This window comes from Poecilia mexicana, unplaced genomic scaffold (assembly GCF_051168715.1).
Source record: "Poecilia mexicana isolate PSO_F unplaced genomic scaffold, ASM5116871v1 scaffold_6, whole genome shotgun sequence".
NCBI lineage: Eukaryota > Metazoa > Chordata > Actinopteri > Cyprinodontiformes > Poeciliidae > Poecilia > Poecilia mexicana.
The window spans coordinates 32006790-32025495 of NW_028263375.1; the positions used below are offsets into that span (position 1 = coordinate 32006790).

Sequence of the window (18706 nt, forward strand, 5' to 3'; positions counted from 1 at the left end):
GCTACGAGTCAGAGCCCAACATGCTGAAAATGTCTTTTTCTGAATGTGAAGGATCATTTCTCTGTTATCCTTGGCTTTAGCCTGTGAACCAGGACGTCTCAGAAGTCACTGAGTTCTCCCAGTGTGACCAGCAGACTAAAGCCCTGCCTGTGGCCAGTGTTCCCATTATATTAAATAAATGTTTTTTTCTTTCACTTTTTGTGTATTTTTAAATATCTCAATCTGAAGTATTAGTGTATTAATACAGCTTATGTAATGAAATAAGAATAATTTACTCTGTTAGAATTATTTTCACTCTTTACTGTCAATAGAAGAGTTGACATACTGTAATACATATCTTTTTCTCTGGAAAAAAGTAAGAAAAATATGTAGCTTAATGTTTGAAAATGACTGATTTATAAATCAAAAGTCATTTCTCAATGTATAAAAAATAAATACAAGAAAGTTATTTGTTTCTTGTCTTGAAACGTTAAATGTACATTAAATTATGGAATTATGTAAATATGTTCTTTAAACACTGTAAAAGTGTGTCTGTTCATCAATGTTAATATAAAAATGATCAGAATCATTTCTATCAAATAAAAACATTGTGCTCTTTATTCAGAAATGCACCAAAACAATTAAATAATCACATCAAAAGTTAGAAACGCTGTCTTTAGTCATTTCTTTGATTGCCAAATATATTAGTGTGTGTGAGAAAATGTGTCAGTGACAGGAATTAACTCAAAATACTTTGTCGAACGGCAATTTCTTAAGTTCGGTCCATTTACCTGTATTAGCTTACTGGCACATATTCCACATTCAATATGGCGGAATGTGTGCCCGTTGCTGTTACGTATCGCAGCAACGGGCCGACCCGCTCCATGAGGCGTGTACGTATTTATGTCTATGTGCCCGCATAGACATAATCATAGACATAGACATAATATAAGAGTAGACCCCGCATTGGCCGCTCCGGCGCAGGAAATACGGCGGCCATCTTGGAGCGGTATACCCTCCTACTTTGCTCAATCAAAACAGCAGAAGATGCCTCAGCACTGAGGGATATTATTATTCGGATCTATGGATTATTGATGTGAAGGCTCCACAAACAACATTTCACAAGTAAGATGGACATATTATTGTGTATATTGTGATTAGAATATTACTTTACTGTATTTATGTCCACCGGCGAGATACCAGCTAATATTAGCTACAGTGCTTGGTGTAATACCGGGGTTCAGCCCCGCTATGAAGGCTAACTGAGATTCCGTAAATCTAAAAAAATTAATTATTCTCTAACATTGACTTAGATTATCTGACACAAGGGCCTATATTAGAAATGAAACAATATAACACATATGGTAAAACTTATGTTATAACATTCACCGGCAAAGTTTACACAGGTGGTAAAGACTATTATTTATATTCTTTCACTCTGTCAAAAGTAAGATACATCCTAAATCTTCCGTTTTTGTTTTGAAAGTTTCCTAAAGACACGATGTGAGGAAGAAGAGGGAGATATCTTTAAAGAGAGATGGATTCACTGCAGCACGGATGAATCTCGGATTTTGGACTCAATCTCAGCTGCTGAATCACTCTGAAGCTACAACTCGTCGGCTGAAAAACATATACATATCTATATATATGTATGTACACACATACATACATATAAACATGTATTCAATATATATTATTCAGTATTAATCATTATTTATTTGTGTCATTGTTAATCATTATTTATTTGTGCCATTAATCTTTATTTATTAGTGTTTGTATAGTTATATAAATATATATTGATATTACTTAATAATTTATTAAATAAATTATGAACGGCTGTGTGCTTTGTAATATGCTCTTCATATATCCATATCAGAATATTCCATTCCTATTCTATTGTTATAGCCACTAAGCATATTTAAATATGATGAACTATGTATTAAAAACATACTTAAAAATACAATTGTTTATAAATGTAGCTTTGATAGATGTTTGAATATGGTTTACAGTAACAAAAAAGTGTGTTATGATCGATTAAATGCGCTGATACGTCATTGTGCCTGCTAAACACATAACGCTGAGTGGAGTGGTGTACCGCGTCTATCCTTATATTATATCTATGATCATAGACATAATGTAAGAATAAACGCCTCATGGACCGCTCTCGCCTATTGTCGCTGACGAGATTTAGAGCGGCCATCTTGGAGCGGTCCACCACTCCACTCACTCAGGCACGTGCAGAGGGGGCAGCTGGGGGTGCTTGAGCACCTGCCCTTTTTGCTCCTTGCCACCAAGTGCCCTTTTGGTCAAATTATTATTTTTTTATTTTTTTTGCTATTATTATTTCCTAAGCCCTCTTCTGACACATAAAAACATGTACTAAAATTATTTGCTTTTTTTGGGGGGGTTGTACAACATAATAAGCCGGTCACCTTGTTACCTTTGACCTTTTGCCCGTGACTCATGACGCAGTTGCCTCTCGCGCAGTGAGATAAGGCGGTTAACTGGAGCTCAAGGTAGCGAACGTTCCAGATTACAGAACAGTTTTTGGTGAATTAAAAAACCGTTTTTGGTGAATAAAGTGGAGTAGACTTGGTACTTGTCAGATAACGGAAAACGTTGAAGTATCGTTTCTGCTTCAGCACGGAGTAGCGGTTTAAGCAGAGAGGTAATGAAATACAACAGACACTGACAGGCCTCTGCGTCCGCCTTTCTCTGAAGAACGACTGAGTTGGAGGAGACAGCCAGGTGAGGAAAAACTGTTCTTATCTATCGATTCGGTATTTTCATCATACAGACATTAGGCTGTTGTTGTTGTGCTATTAGCTAGCTGCTAGCTAACGACTTTGCTAGCAAAGCTAGACAACAAAAAAGCTTCTTCCCTGTGTACGAGGCACATCGCCCGTCCAAAACTTATCATCTCCATAATGGATATATGTCAGATCTTCTAATTTCCTTTGCTGCATAATGTACATTGCATTTATTCTAGCTTTAGGTAAACATAGCACTTAAATAAAAGTCCAACAAGGATATTCATTTAGAATTAAAAATAACACACCCTGAATTACCATGATAGACATAATGTGTGTGTGTCATTAATGAAGGGGAAAAAACTCAACCCAGACTTTAAGTTTAGGGTCTGGTTCGCAGAGTATAAAGTTAAATTTGTTTCCCAATTATTCAATGGGGAAAAAAAAAAAAAAAAAAAACTAACCTCAGTTAAGTAAAATAAAATTGTAATCAAAACTTTTGGAATTGTAATGATTTCTTTAAAAAAAGTTGTTTAAAATACTTTTTTTAAAATTAAATAACTAATTTTTACCAAACAAACTTTTATTTGCACACATCAGAAATCTTTTGTTGTGATTTTAGGTCCTGCCCACGGTATCATGTGAGAATCACAAGCAAAACTTTGAGTCACAAACAAAAACTTAGAATAGCAAGAAAAGATTTCTGACAAGCGCAAATAAGTTTGTTTTGCAAAAAAGAAAGTTAACTTCATGAGTCCAAAATGTTTGATTTAATTTTTTTTTTAATTTTAAGCAAAACTCAGTAGGCTTTATAATATATATACATATTTATATAACTATACAAACACAAATAAATAATGATTAATAATGACACAAATAAATAATGATTAATACTGAATAATATATATTGGATACATGTTTATATGTATGTATGTATATACATACATACATACATATATATATATAGATATATGTATATGTTTTTCAGCCGACGAGTTCTAGCTTCAGAGAGATTCAGCAGCTGAGATTGAGTCCAAAATCCGATGTGAGATTCATCCGTGCTGTGTGTTGTATTCGTGCTTGATAAAGACCAGACGTTGTATAATGCTCAGATACTTTTATTAAAGCATCTTTTAGAGGTCTGTTCACACGGCTTGTTCACAGGTGTGTCACATCTACTTCTATTGTTCCATTCTCTACATTTATACATTCACGTGAACTCATGCTTGCCACCTAGTGGACATAAACATAATACATTCAATCATGACATCCTCCTTTCTTTAAAGTAAGATTGTTACAAAAAGAATCCTATCAAAGAACAACATATACTGCATGAAACAGTTACCACATAGCTATATTTAACACATTAAAAAGTTCCATTGATCAACAAAGGAATTGTCCATTTAACATCTCTGTCAACACATTTCACTTTTTCTGACTCATTTTCACAATTCACAACACCAATAAAGAATGTGTCACTTAAGTCAGTTTCATCTACTAAGTTTACACGATTCCTCTTTTCTTCTTTCCTCTTCATAAAGCATTGTTTTGCAAAATGATTCTTTCCACGGCAATTTAAACACTGCTTACCATAAGCAGGACATTGTCTCACTTTGTGCCGTGAGCCACAGCGCTTACAGCTGATAATGGCTTCCTCTTGCAGCTGCCTCGTCTGAGCATGGCGTTTCTTCTGGCAGGACACCGCTCCCACTGCCACTGCTCCGTCACTGAACTGTGAAGTAGTTCCTGTTGAAAGTTCAGAAAATGTCCTCACTTGCTGTAGAGACAGTTCGCTTGCCCAGCACATCTTTACAGCTGTTTCCAGGGTCAGTTCCACTTCTCTCAGCAGTCTTTCTCTGAGCTTCCCATCATGTACTCCAAAGACGATCTGATCTCTGACCATCGAGTCCTTCAGCAGGCCAAAATTGCATGACTGAGCTTTTACTTTCAAATCTGTTAGAAAGTTATCGAAGGGTTCATGCTGGGTCTGCATTCAGGAATGAAACGCGTATCTCTCATAGCATTCATTCTTCTTGGGTGAACAGTGAGCATCAAATTTACTCAGCACAACATCCAACTTGTCTTTGTCTTCTGCTTCATCAAACACAAATGTGTTGTAGACTTCCAAAGCCTGCGCTCCCGCTATGGTCAGCAGCATCGCTACCTTTCTTGGCTCTGGCTTTGTCTCCAATCCCATTGCGGCGACATATAGTTGAAAGCGTTGTTTGAAAGCACGCCATTTCTCATCAACGTTTCCCGTCAGCTTCAAGCTCTCCGGTGGTTTCAGCTCCATGGTCGGCTCTTAGTTGACTCCTGACACCATGTTGTATTCGTGCTTGATAAAGACCAGACGTTGTATAATGCTCAGATACTTTTATTAAAGCATCTTTTAGAGGTCTGTTCACACGGCTTGTTCACAGGTGTGTCACATCTACTTCTATTGTTCCATTCTCTACATTTATACATTCACGTGAACTCATGCTTGCCACCTAGTGGACATAAACATAATACATTCAATCATGACACTGCAGTGAATCTGTCTCTTTTAAAGATATCTCCCACTTCTTCCTCACATCGTGTCTTTAGGAAACCTTCAAAACAAAAGCGGAAGATTTGGGATGTATCTTACTTTTGACAGAGTGAAAGAACATAATAGTCTTTACCACCTGTGTAAACTTTGCTGGTGAATGTTATAACACTTAATATAAGTTTTATAATATGTGTTACATTGTTTCATTTCTAATATAGGCTCTTGTGTCAGATAATCTAAGTCAATGTTAGAGAATAATTAATTTTTTAGATTTACGGAATCTGTTAGCCTTCATAGCGGGGCTGAACCCCGGTATTACACCAAGCACTGTAGCTAATATTAGCTGGTATCTCGCCGGTGGACATAAATACAGTAAAGTAATATTCTAATCACAAAATAATACACAATAATATGTCCATCTTACTTGTGAAATGTTGTCTGTCGAGCCCTCACATCATTAGTCCATCGATCCGAATAACAATATCCCTCAGTGCTGAGGCATCTTCTGCTGTTTTGGTTGAGCAAAGTAGGAGGGACGACCGCTCCAAGATGGCCGCCGTATTTCCTGCGCCGGAGCAGCCAATGCGGGGTCTACTCTTATATTATGTCCATAGACCCATTTAGGGCCCATGTAGGGCCTACGTAGGCTGTGGCCCTACATGGGCAAACCCATGGGGGGTCACCGTGGAACCCGCGGACAAACCCATATGGGACCCATATGTCAGCCCTCCTTTCCCCCACATGGGGGCCCACCTAGGCACACTGGCAGGGATGAACTGATCAGTAGATTATTGCGAGAGAACGCAAAAAATCCCCATGTCGCCTGGAGGGCTCCGTAAAAGTGGAATAATTTCATTGATTTGGTATTGAATCATCTACATCTAAAATCTTTGTTAGTTTGGTGTTTGAAAAAAGGGAAATGTCCTGGGTGTTATTTTAGTTACACCCACAGTACGGCTCCCTTAGATAAAATATACAGGATGATACGGTTCTGATGTAAAAAGTCAGTTCATGTGATGTGAAGTTCTCAATAAAGCAGCTTAAACTGGATGGAGCTGTGGGAGAGAGCAGAAGGCAGGCTGAGAGAACCAAACACATCAAATAGCCTAAATAAATTAGCATAATAATGGAACAAAAAAGTAGAAAAGCAAACAGAAATACCAAAGCAGCCTGGTGTGCTGACATAAACTGAATTACATTGAATTTAATTCTGTCAGAATGTATCTGGTTTTAGATTAAACATAATAATTTGTCTTATTTTTGTTTGGTACTTTGTTTTTTGAATCTGACACCGACTGGGTTCCAGAAAATAAAATGGCAGCAATATTTATCACGCTAAAACTTGATCTCTCAGATTAAAAATCATGAAGTTATACTTTTGGAGTAGCCAGTAGTTCCTCCTTATCACACATTTTTTTAATCAGGCTTCTTTCATTATGTTTCCACAGCTGCATACAGGGCCACATAATACTTTCTGGGTTTAAGAGTCACTGAGCAAATTTTATGGTTTTATGACTGGGAAAATTACTTGCATCATGTTTTTCAGGAAATTAGTAGAGCATGAAGACAACATACTCATAAAAATAACATTTTCACAAATGGGGATGTAAATGTATTTTATATGAAAAAATGCTTAATATGTGTTTACATTTTTTGATAGAAGTCACTTTTTACATGTTTTGTCATCAAAAATAAGAGGTTGTCTTTAGTAGCCTGGACCCAACAGCTGCTGCCTAAACATGTCATAATTAGAAAATGTTTAGTCAAACTACAAAACAAGAGACTGGGAAATCTGATACTGGAAACGCATGACTGAGGGCCTCACTGATAACACGAGCAGCAGCAACATAGAGAGGAAAAGTGAGTGACGATCCAAAGCAAAGAGCAACCCTTAGTAATGATATAAAGAAGGAACAGTGAGACATCAAACCCATTTAAATGGTTTCTTAAGAATTTTTCGCTTATATTTTAGGCACACCAACTCTGGTGTAAGCAGTTTAATTTGAGTTAGAACAGACAAAAAGGTAAAGATCTTGACTGGCACATTTCAGCCCCCAAAACTGTAATCATTTCTAACTATGCTATGTTTACAATGAGCATAGAAACTGAGAAGACTTTTGTATAGAAAACTGAACTGTGAAATTATTTTTACTTCAGAGAAAAAAGAAAACCAGACATTATCATGCACACTTTAATATTTGCTTGGTGATGTTTAAATTACATCAGACTTTATCAGTGGGCAGATTTGAAAAGTCTTAATCAACAAGTGGATCCTACCTTGCTGACTGGGGGAAATCTGCACTTTTAGACTGGTTATAATGATTCATGAGACTCAGGACAACCTTTGACACCAAGACTGTTTGCTATGTATGCTTTGTGTCTGCAAGCAGCAGGCGAGAGGTAATTCATTACACCAATGGTGTGATGTCTTTTGGGATCAGATAGAAATTGCTGCTGCAGAGAGGAAGTTTGCTCAGCAGGTAAGACTTCTGTTACAACCCATAACATTTTGAATTTCTAAATGTTTATTTTAGCTTAAACCTTATAAAGTCACTGGAATGTCCAGAAATAATACTATGTCAGAGGTTTGCTAATGTCCCATTAATAAGTAGTGAAGATGAACATGCATTTAACTTCTGTTTGATTTTTGTCTGAGGTTGCATTTTTAGCTAACTCTGCTGCTTTTTTGATGTTAATGTCCAAACTTATGTTCAGATGCCAATAACACCTGAGAATCCAAATTAATTTTTAACCATTGTTAATTGTATCAATTTCAACAAATTAGGAGATCTGCAAATTCACTTAAATAAATATTCTCTTAGAAAGATTCTTTTGAAATTTTTCAATGATATCAGTATGGACTGTGGAAAAACCACAGTGCTGGACCGGCACTGCTGGTACAGTTGGACTTTAAGTGCAGGATTTGACACTGCAAACTCCATGAAAAATTATTAAAGTGACCGGAGAAAGATACAGGACTTGACTTGTTCTGATCTTACCTGAAGAACAGAGACTTCTTTGTGTCAGTAGGTCAGGCCCGGCCCAAGCTGTCATGGGGCCCTAAGTGAAATTTGGTTTCGGGGCCCTCTAGTTTTGCTGATATTGTAGACTGGCTGCAATCAACAGTCAGACTGTTAGATCATTCAAAAACCTGCTAAACTTATTGCATCTCTGACAGTGATGTTTGCATTATATCCAGTATGAACGTATAATGTGTTGGCCCATTTATCGGCGCCGATTTCCTTAACTTTGGGGGATGGGTGATCGGCCAATGCTTACATGTGAAGTTGACATTATCCACCTCAGCAAAGGTTTATAAATCAGCTTCTGTCCTCTTCTGCTCTACAGTGAGAAGTTTAACTGACAGACCGGCCCACCACGTCTGCACATTTCCAGTTACAATATTCACCCCACTGTTGCCAACTCAGTGATTTTCTTGCTACATTTAGCAACATTTCAGACAAAAATAAATTGGTATCGAGAAAAATCTAAATTGACAGGTAAAGCTTTTTAAAGATCGGTAATCCGCGATCGGCCAGAAAATTTAAATTGGTGCAGCCCTACACACAGTCATGACATTCTATGATTAAATTAATTTCTGTTAGGTGTAATTACAATAATTTATACCAGGAGAGTCTTTCTCACCTGAGAATGTGGTCTGGTACTGAGCTAACTCTGAGCCTTCAAACAATTTTAATTGGAGAAGTTTCACATAACTTATAAATTGATGTAAAAAAATACTGTTTGTTTTAGACATACATTTTTATACTCAGCAGCAAACTAATATATATTGCCAACTACAGCTTAGTTGGCAATATATCAGTGATTCTTGAGAATAGGGACAAAATGGGTTTTAATTTTCCCATAATTTTTTTTATTTCTCAACCTTATGTAGGCACATATGACAAATAATGTTTAGGAAATGTAAAGATGCTATGGTGCAGGCTCCCAGTTGCAACGTTTTTTTTTTAAATTACATTTTTAATCGACCTGACCTAGAACGTTGTCATCACCATCTGACAAAAATAAATAAAAACTAATTTTTAATGACCCTATTAGTGATATTTTTTTTTACTCATTTTACAGATAAATGCTTCTCAAGAAACAAAATAAATTTTATTTAAAACCAAAAACAACAAAAAGGCCATCTGATGGAGTTGACAGTGCATGACGGAGTTGACACAGAACTGAAGGTGGTGACAAACTAGTGAATAAAATGAAAAACTTGGTACATGTGAAGTAATGCAATTCATGTAAAATACATTAAAATGAATTAATTGCACATTTAAGTGAGATTTGACAATTTCACTGAAAGAGTCAGAAAAACTGATGGAGTTGACATCTGACGGAGTTGAAAAAAAGCCAAGCTACCTCAATTTATATGATGTTATTCTGAAGGAGGCCATATTGTAGCTCATCAGGTCCATGAAATCTTTACAGTATACCAAAATTAAGCTTTTATTTCACAAAATTTCATCAAAGTTTTGTAAATTGTCAGTTATGGTGTTGACACATCATGGTTGTGACAAGCAACTTAGGAATAAAACAGAAGAAAAAACTAAAGAATAACATAAGCTAACCAGAGCTAACTAGCCCTCTTAGCAAAGGAAGAGAAAGGAAGAGGTCATGGGGTCCTCAGAAGTTCTGGTGCCCCCCAATAATGCCTGATTTTTTTACATTCTTTTCATTTCTGACAGTGTTGACAAAAACTAGGGACAAATTTAAATGGAATTGGAAAATATATAAACATGATTTTTAATTCAATTTGATACTTTTATATTTATTTATATGACTACTTATACTTAATTGTCACAATATATAATTTTAGTATTTATTTAATTATTTTAAACTATTATGTATTGAGTTCTGCTTCTGGACAAGGGCTTTTACATGCACAACTACAATGTTTAAAATAAAATATTCAGCAAACACCAGGAAAATATACATTGTTGTGCTCACATGACCCAGGTTAGTTGAGTCAGATATTTGAAAAAATATATATTTTGTGTATATTTTATTCAAATTTTGTGCTTTTATCCATAGGACCTGTTTTGTCCCTATTCTCAAGAATCACTGATATATTATTGCCAACTAATAATTGACATTAATATCATTGGTATTAATGTAGTTGGCATGTAGCCTTATGTAAAAACATTTTGCTAGACAATGTCAAACATTGAGAAGTTTTAATTATCAAACTCGGCGTTTTGAAGCCAAAAATACCTCAGAAATGTCATGTTTGGTTCCAGTTTACGAACCCACATGCACGAACACAACCAGGAGACGCGTGTACAAACAACAATAGTTTATTTGAAGGCGGGAAAGCTGTAGGAGAAAAACACGGAGCAGGAGTCTGGAATGGATAACCAGTTCAGCCACTGTCAACGAGAGGAAGCGGTTAGTAATCAGCGAATCCAGGGGGGTGGATGAATGGATATACTGAGAGGAGAGGCTTACTAGGAGCAGAGAAGGATCCAGGGGCGGCTTGGAGAGGCGATGAACTGTTGGTGGGTGGACAGTTAAGTCTTGCTGGCGGCTGACAGCGGTCCGGGATAAAACCACGGGAAACTCTTTCTCGAGGAACTCCGGAGGAATCCAGGTAAACCTGACAAGAGGAAAAACACAGGACGCGATTATCTCGGGGAAAATGCTCAGAGGGCCTTTCTCTGGAACGAATTGTTACCGAGGTAAACAAACACTCAGGCAAAGAAGTGTCAGCTCGTCGCTTCTTAAATATCCACAGCATCTGTCAGATAATGCGCCACAGGTGTGTCTCTGGGTTCGACCACGCGCTTTCTCCAGGGGCTCTGCTCCTCGGCGGCATCTGGTGGAGGAAGTGGGAAGCAGCAGGCTTCCAAACAACAACAAAAAAGAAAAAAAACAAACCACCGATCCTGACAAGAAATATACAGAGCCAACCATGAAAATCAACTCATTTAAAGTTAAAACTCAGTTTCACACAAAAATAAACATTGTAGCATAAATGTTTGGCTGTTGAACTGGACCGTTCCAGGTCGCTAAGTTTCTAATAGTAGCTCCACAAATCTTTCTGATAAATATTACATTACCAAGAAAAACATACCTTTATCTTGTCTTTATTCTATTCTCTCTTCTTTCATTTTCTTCCTCTTTCTTTTCTCTCTCCCTTAAGGATAAGTCCTTTTTTGCGACATTGTTTTGCTAACTTATCTTCCACCGGAGCTTTGGATGCGCTCTGCTCATTGCAGCGCGACACCGTGTAGTGCGGTACGTACCGCGGCCACCGGGGGACCCCCAAGAGCAACTTATTTTTTAATCTTTATTTTTGTCCATATAAAAAAGACTTCTACATACATTATCAAATATATATTATCCATCCATTTTCTTTAGACCCTTGTCTAAAGAAAATCATTACTATCATTACTAAAACAAAAAAAAAAATCAGTTCCACTTAGGGGGCCCCCTAGTGGCCCTGGGGACCTAAGCGGCCGCTTAGTTCGCTTATGCCTCGGGCCGGCCTTGTAGTAGGTAACCTTTCATCTGAGCTGGCAGAAGTCCCATGAATATGATAGTAATCCTCCGATTATAATAAGTAATGTGATTAGTTACCTCAACTATCTATTTGATACACAGCTCTACACATTACAATCCCACCAGGTGACTCCAAACCCATCCAAGCTCTGAACAAAGAACAAAGCAACACATGCATGTGCCATAGCTTTCTTCAGCTGAACAGAAACAAAACAGAAATTTTTATCTTTGGACGATCTAGAATCAACGTACAGCTTCAATTATTACTGATGGAAACTAGAGATCAGGCTGAAGTTTAGGTCAAGCTTTCTAGGATTAAAGGACTAATGGCTCAGCAAGATCTAGAGATACTCATCCATGCGTTTATCTTACTGCAACAGTGTCTTCACAGGTCAATCCTCAGAACGCTGCTGCTGGTGTTCTGACTAAAACCAAAATGAACTGACCTGGGCACATGTTTCCATCAGAACATGGCAGGAGCAGAGTCCAGCCCTCTGACCACTTACGTGGTGAACACAAGTGATGGAGTCCCAGGCGCCAAGATCGCCCTGAGCTTGCATCGACTTGACACCAACCTGATGATTTGGACTATGATCGGTGTTGGGTAGGATTTTATTGTGTTTATCTCTTTGAAAATTAGTTTAATTTAAGACTTTCTTTTGTTGCTCCATTTAATTCAAAGCAGTTGTATTGTTTGAACTACATTTGGTGTTAGAAATGTCATATTATTGATTTTACTTAAGATTTCCATCTCATCTTTCAGGACAACAAATGAAGATGGCTGCTGCCCAGGACTGATCAGTCAGGAAGCTTTCATCCCTGGCATGTACAAGCTGCGTTTTGAGACTGGTTTATATTGGGAGAGACTGGGAAAGACATCATTCTACCCTTATGTAGAGGTGAGATCCAATGAGATTCACATTACTCACTAGTAATTCTTAATAATTCTCACTTGTAATTCTTCCTTTATATATATATATATATATATATATATATATATATATATATATATATATATATATATATATATATATATATATATATATATATATATATCAGTGTTGTGGTACTCGAGATCGGTCTTGGTCTCGAGTCCGGTCTTAAGACCGTTTTCTGATAGTCTCGGTCTCGTCTCGGACTCGACCGCATTTGGTCTCGGTCTTGTCTCGGTCTCGGGCTCTGAGGACTCGGCATTTTATTTCAAGACCAGTCGAGACCGCAACTGTGAAAATATCACTAAACGTGCAGCATACTGTCCAGTTTATTTGTTAACATCTTTGTTTTCAGTGGATGCAAAACGCACCAATTAAAATCCAAGCAACTACGTGTTTCTCTCCCTCCCCCTTCCCTCCCCACCTTTCACTCGCACGCGGCGCTACTCCCTCCTCCCTCCTCCCCCTCCCCACCTTTCACTCGCACGCAGCGCTCCAGGACGTGCGCAGTGGTTTTCTCTCAGCGGCAGAAAATGTTTGTCTAATCGTCAGTAATATAATAGCGCTGCATAAATAGTAAGAAATCCGATGGCCAGAGCTAACTCAGCAGCGCTTCCTTTCAGAGACGATGGGGACAACATCTAACTATTTTCGTCACTTAGAAAAGTAGCTCAAAGAAGGTAAGCTCCGTTAACGTGATGTTAGCAAAGCTAGCTGTACAGAGACACATAAGAATTTGTGATGAAAAAAGTCACTCACTGCCTGAATTATTGTGGGAGATGTTGACTGACTTGTCGCATATATAGGACAACGCTATGTCCAAAAGTCTGCAATATAGTGATGTGACATTCAGAAACAGTCGATTCTTCTCCACGGCTCTTTATTTATTAGATAGGACTGGAGTGTCACTCACTGAGAGCCGTTCTATCAGATTACCATACGCTGTCAGAATAGCATACGTGCAGAGTACCATGCCTGCGCATGCGCATTAAGAAGTCCGACCGTCAGAGGAGTTGTCAGTTCACCATATGCAGCAAGTTATGACGAAAATAAGTCATTAAATTGTTTTCAATGATAACTATATAGATATACATGTGTTGTCATGGTTGCAAAGTGTATTTAAAGCAGGTCTGGCTGCAGCTGGAGTCAGCTACAACACACGCCCGTGTAAAACTCACTTAACCGCTAAGTCAGGATGCCATACAACTGTTAATAACAGATCTACGTCATGATTCTATGTTCCTAGCATACATGCAGTGAGTACCGTGCTAGCGCATGCGCCTTAAGAAGTCCGACCGTCAGTGGAGTTGTCAGTTCAGCATATGCAACAAGTTATGACGAAAATAAGTCATTAAATTGTTTATAATATGACATAATATGATAACTAGATAGATATACATGCCTTGTCGTGGTTTCAAAGTGTATTTAAAGTAGGTCTGGCTGCAGCTGGATGCCATACAACTGTTAATAGCCAAGTGTATGATGATCTACGTCATGATTCTATGTTGCTGATTAAATAAAATCATATGGTAATGACAGCTTATGCATGTCTGAGCTATCTGACAACGTATGCTGATCTGACAGAACACCGTGAGTTCGTGCTAAGCATGACGATCTGACCTGACAGAACACCCGTTCTTTGTTCTAGTAATGCTCTGTGTACACTGCATCATTATTTAATTATGTACGTTGATATTTAAATGAACAAATAACTAAAACACAAGAACGAAAGAGCACGCAGAGCATGCACATTGCTCTTTGTTTTTGTTCAAAGTGGCAGCTGTAATGTCTGCCATGGTGTCAGACTACCTGGCTTCATGTACTGGGATAGAGAGTGAAAACAGTCACGATGAGCGCCTTCTGTTTGGTTACTTCTTGCTTGTTGCTCCTTGGTCAGTGTTCATAGTTGAGTGTTATTTACCGTCAGGGCATTGCCTCAATTGCTATGTTTAATGGTGCAACAGTGGTGGATTCTTATATGAGCAATATGGGCAAATTCCCAGGGTGTTATGTTTTTAGGGATGGCACGAGACCATCACACATTGTAACACAGAAATGGAATATTTAATATTGGTAAAATGTATTAAGTATTTAATATCTAGGTGTTTTTATGGGAATATGGATCTTTCAGATTACTCTGAGAAGCAATTTCGATCATATTTTACATTTTATTGTGTCATGTAGCACGGCCGCTGGTCTTGGTCTTGACTTGGTCTCGGACCCTAAAAGTCTTGGTCTTGTCTCGGTCTCGATACACTCTGGTCTTGGTCTTGTCTTGGTCTCGGGTTAGGTGGTCTTGAACACAACACTGATATATATATATATATATATATATATATATATATATATATATATATATATATATATATATATATGTATGTATATATATATATATATATATATATATATATATATATATATATATTTACAACTGGCATTGAAATTAAAGTTTACAATGATAAAGCTGTTAAAAAACTGAAAATAGAATTTGGTCTTGTCTGTAAAATTGCTTTAAACAAACAAAAATAAAATACTAATTTCAATCTAGATTTAAAAAAAAAAGAGCAGACCTTTTGATTTCAGGAAGTTGATTCCAGAGCAGAGGAGTATTGAAACTAAATGTTGCATCCTGTTGCTTTGTTCTGAGCCTGGCAGCATTGATGGCTTATTAACTCAATGCTGAGGGTTTTAGGGTTTACTCTAAAATTTATATAGGCCCGATACCTATCCCTTCACAAACAGGAAGACCATGTTCTGGAGCTGGTCAGCAGTCTGGTAGCAGCATTTTGGATGAGCTACTGTGGTATAAATTTTTATTTTTATATTTAATGGGAAAATAAGTATTGAACTCCCTGTGTGCAGTTCTGTCTGTAGAATGAATTGCCTCAACCCAGACAATGACACTCTGACCTTTCAACATGTGATAGATAACTTCATCAAGGGGACATGGTAAGGTCACAGTATGCTGGGAGGAAATTACTCATGGAGCTGTTTAACCTCTGTTGGTTGTGAAACCAGATAGGATTGATATTTAATAAAAGAGGTTCTGAGTTTTCAGTGTTTTATTTTGATGAGCATTGAGGATTCTGTGACTTTGTGAGTGTGGTTAGAAAAATGTTAAAAGAATGTTTAAATCCTGAACTATTCAGAGACTGGGGATATGACCAACTCCTTGCTGCCAAAAGCTAAGGACTCAGAAGAACTATCACAACCGTCTCGGTTGAAAAAACTATTGCCTAAAGCTTTTTGTTTTTTAACAGAGACCAAAACAATAATAAAAAATTAAGCCTGAGTGGTGTTTTCCTTCCTTCCTTCCTTTCTTTCTTTCTTTCTTTCTTTCTTTCTTTCTTTCTTTCTTTCTGTCTGTCTGTCTGTCTGTCTGTCTGTCTGTCTGTCTGTCTGTCTGTCTGTCTGTCTGTCTGTCTGTCTGTCTGTCTGTCTGTCTGTCTGTCTGTCTGTCTGTCTGTCTGTCTGTCTGTCTGTCTGTCTGTCTGTCTTTCTTTCTTTCTTTCTTTCTTTCTTTCTTTCTTTCTTTTGGCATAGGGCCTGAGAAAATTTGCCCAGTTGATTTGAAGAATTTACTACTTGTAGTAATTCAGGAGTAAAACAGACGACATTTCTCTAAAGATGGGCATCATAACAATGCAGCCTGTTTGGGATGTTTAAGACAAAATCAATTTGCCAAAGATTTATAATAAAACAATTTCAAAAACGGAGCTGCATTAAAGACTCTAACAGCACTGGAGAGCATGGTAACCAGAGTGAAGCCATGTTAAGCTTGTCCAGTCTTCTGGATGTGTGTGTGTGTGTCTAAGTGTATTCAGGAGTCCACGCTTTGCACACTCAGCTCCTTCAGCAGCACTTGGCAAACACCTGGTGCAACTGTGAATCTGCTTAGCTCGGTTTGTAGACAGCATAATAAAGCAGCATTGTTGTGATGACGTTCCAAAGGCAGTCATCAATGATGACTGTAATGGAAGCTTCTTAAAGAGACAGAGCATCTTTACATTAACTGAAGGTAGTAGCATAGTTACATGACTGTGCTATAAAATGGCACAATGTGACTGGAAAATACATAATACCCTTTAAGAACTAGGTCAATATGAGAAGGTTTGTTTGTACAGAGCTGACTAAGTGGTCTTATAATTCATCGATTCTTCCTCTACTTTTATTACTTCTGGGTTTTTTTTTTTTGTTTTTTTTTCAGACTGTGTTCACCATCCAGAACCCAGCACAGAAGTTTAATCTCCCTCTGCTGATGAGCCCCTTCTCCTACAGCACCCACAGAGGGAACTGAAGCTCTAACATGGCAGACAGCCTTCTCTGCTGTCAAATTTGTATTTTAGCGATATCGTGTCTTGCTATATTCAGGTTTTTCTGTCCCCCGAAATCCCCGCCTCTTTGTTGTTGTCGTTTTGTTTGGCAAATCCGGATGTAAGCACAAAATACAGTGTGCACAGTTATGAATCAACTGTGTAACAGATTATGCTTCAGCTTTGTTTACTAAAAGAGAAGAGCTACAGGATCTGAGATCATTTGCATTGGAGAATTTAAAATCCTCAGAGGGCTTGAGGAACCTTCTGCAACCTGTTTCCTAGAAAACGACAGAAATGAGGTACAGCTGAGACAGAAAATCAAGTCAGTTTAAGGCTTGCAGCATGTAGAACCCAGGTGTTGCTCCAACATGCATGGAGGCAATGTTTTCTTTTCTTTCTATTTTATTTCCTCCCTGTATGGTAATTATATGCTGATCTTCTTATAGATACAAGCATAAAGTTACATAGCTGGAACTGACTTTTTGAATAAATTCTTTCTTTCGTTTTTTTTTTATTAGGAAATTATCAGTTTTGGTAGTTTTTGTTTGGCAAATATCCAAGTGCTTATCTCCAGCAGAGACAAACAACCACGCACACACACATTCAATTTGGAGAGGCCAATCAACACAGTTCTGACACACATGAAACACAAGTGAGGTATGGCAGGCAGAGGGCTTTGAGTTATAACACAGACACTCAGGCGTCAAAAGGACTGAGAGCCACCTCATGTGTCCAGAAGCAGACCTACAGACACTGCCCTCTAGTGGAGAGCAGCAGCTTCTGAGCTTCACTGATCCCTCTGGTGGAGACCTAAGGTAAGGTAGAGAAACACCAACCACCACACAGACAACCTCGCAGACTCCACACAACTGCCTTGCCTTGCCTTACATGCTCAGTATGAGCATGTAAGGCTATTATACTACTATTATACTATTATAATTATATTATTGATTTTGTGTTTGCAGCTCATCCAATTTTCTTAAGTTGAGAATATTTTTGTATATAACTTAGTTATTTGTTTGGGCTGGCATTTGTTCTGATTCCTAATTTTAAGCAGCTATTTGATATATTTTGTTGAATTATTACATTGGGACATGCCTATTCTATTTTCCTCTGTTTGGTTTGGTGGTTTGTAACTCCTCTAGTTGTGTTATTTCCTTTCCAGTTGCAGAAGGCTGTTGGTGGTGCTGGTGGTTTCATGGAGGTGGTGTCCTCTTCTCATTGCTGAGCTTCCTGAGTTTTGCATTGTTTCACCAAGTGTCTGCATGTCTTAGGGCTGTTATTTTGTTTTACTATGTTTGCTCTTCTGCTATGGTAACCTCAGCTCCCGATTAGATTTATTTCCCTCACTCTTTTTTAGTAGGAATGTTTTTAGGTATATTTTTAAATATGATAAATTATTCATAAACTTTAAATTTCATGTCAGATGTCATACATATCTAACTTAAGTACCTTAAAGGGGTAACATCCTCTGGGTGAAATTTCTAGGATGCTGTCAGTGAGCTGCTTCTTTTTGGGGCATGTTGAATATTATTCATGAGCCTAACCTTGTGACTCTACACTACAAAGGCAACAACAACACAATGCCAGTGATTGTCCACTGTCACTACATGCTCATTCAGGAAGAGGGAATCCTGCAATCTGCTGGGTTTCCTCAGGGAGAACAGAAAACTAGCTTTATTTAAAGGG

At 37.8% G+C, this 18706-nt stretch overlaps 1 protein-coding gene and 1 long non-coding RNA gene across 2 annotated transcripts; one reads left to right on the top strand and one right to left on the bottom strand.

Annotated features, from left to right (window-relative positions):
- Positions 1-10549: 10549 nt before the first annotated feature.
- Positions 10550-11939, bottom strand: LOC106913699 (uncharacterized). The gene is made up of 3 exons (XR_015763095.1): positions 10943-11939; positions 10717-10864; positions 10550-10637 (listed from the first exon to the last, which is right to left on the bottom strand). It is a non-coding gene; the product is annotated as an uncharacterized LOC106913699 (long non-coding RNA).
- On the top strand, positions 10761-17885 carry LOC106910855 (5-hydroxyisourate hydrolase-like). Its single transcript, XM_088006598.1, has 4 exons — positions 10761-10858; positions 12237-12373; positions 12533-12668; positions 16909-17885. Exons 2-4 carry the CDS (start codon positions 12240-12242, stop codon positions 16996-16998), a joined length of 360 nt encoding a protein of 119 aa, XP_087862724.1. The 5' UTR covers positions 10761-10858; positions 12237-12239; the 3' UTR covers positions 16999-17885.
- The last annotated feature ends 821 nt before the right edge of the window (positions 17886-18706 follow it).

What these genes read in the sequence shown, in the direction of transcription:
- LOC106910855 (XM_088006598.1), top strand. Translation starts at nt 12,240, where the DNA reads ATGGCAGGAGCAGAGTCCAGCCCTCTGACCACTTACGTGGTGAACACA. An exon ending in TGGACTATGATCGGTGTTGG is followed by an intron (nt 12,374 to 12,532) that starts GTAGGATTTTAT and finishes CTCATCTTTCAG; the next exon opens with GACAACAAATGAAGATGGCT. An exon ending in CATTCTACCCTTATGTAGAG is followed by an intron (nt 12,669 to 16,908) that starts GTGAGATCCAAT and finishes TTTTTTTTTCAG; the next exon opens with ACTGTGTTCACCATCCAGAA.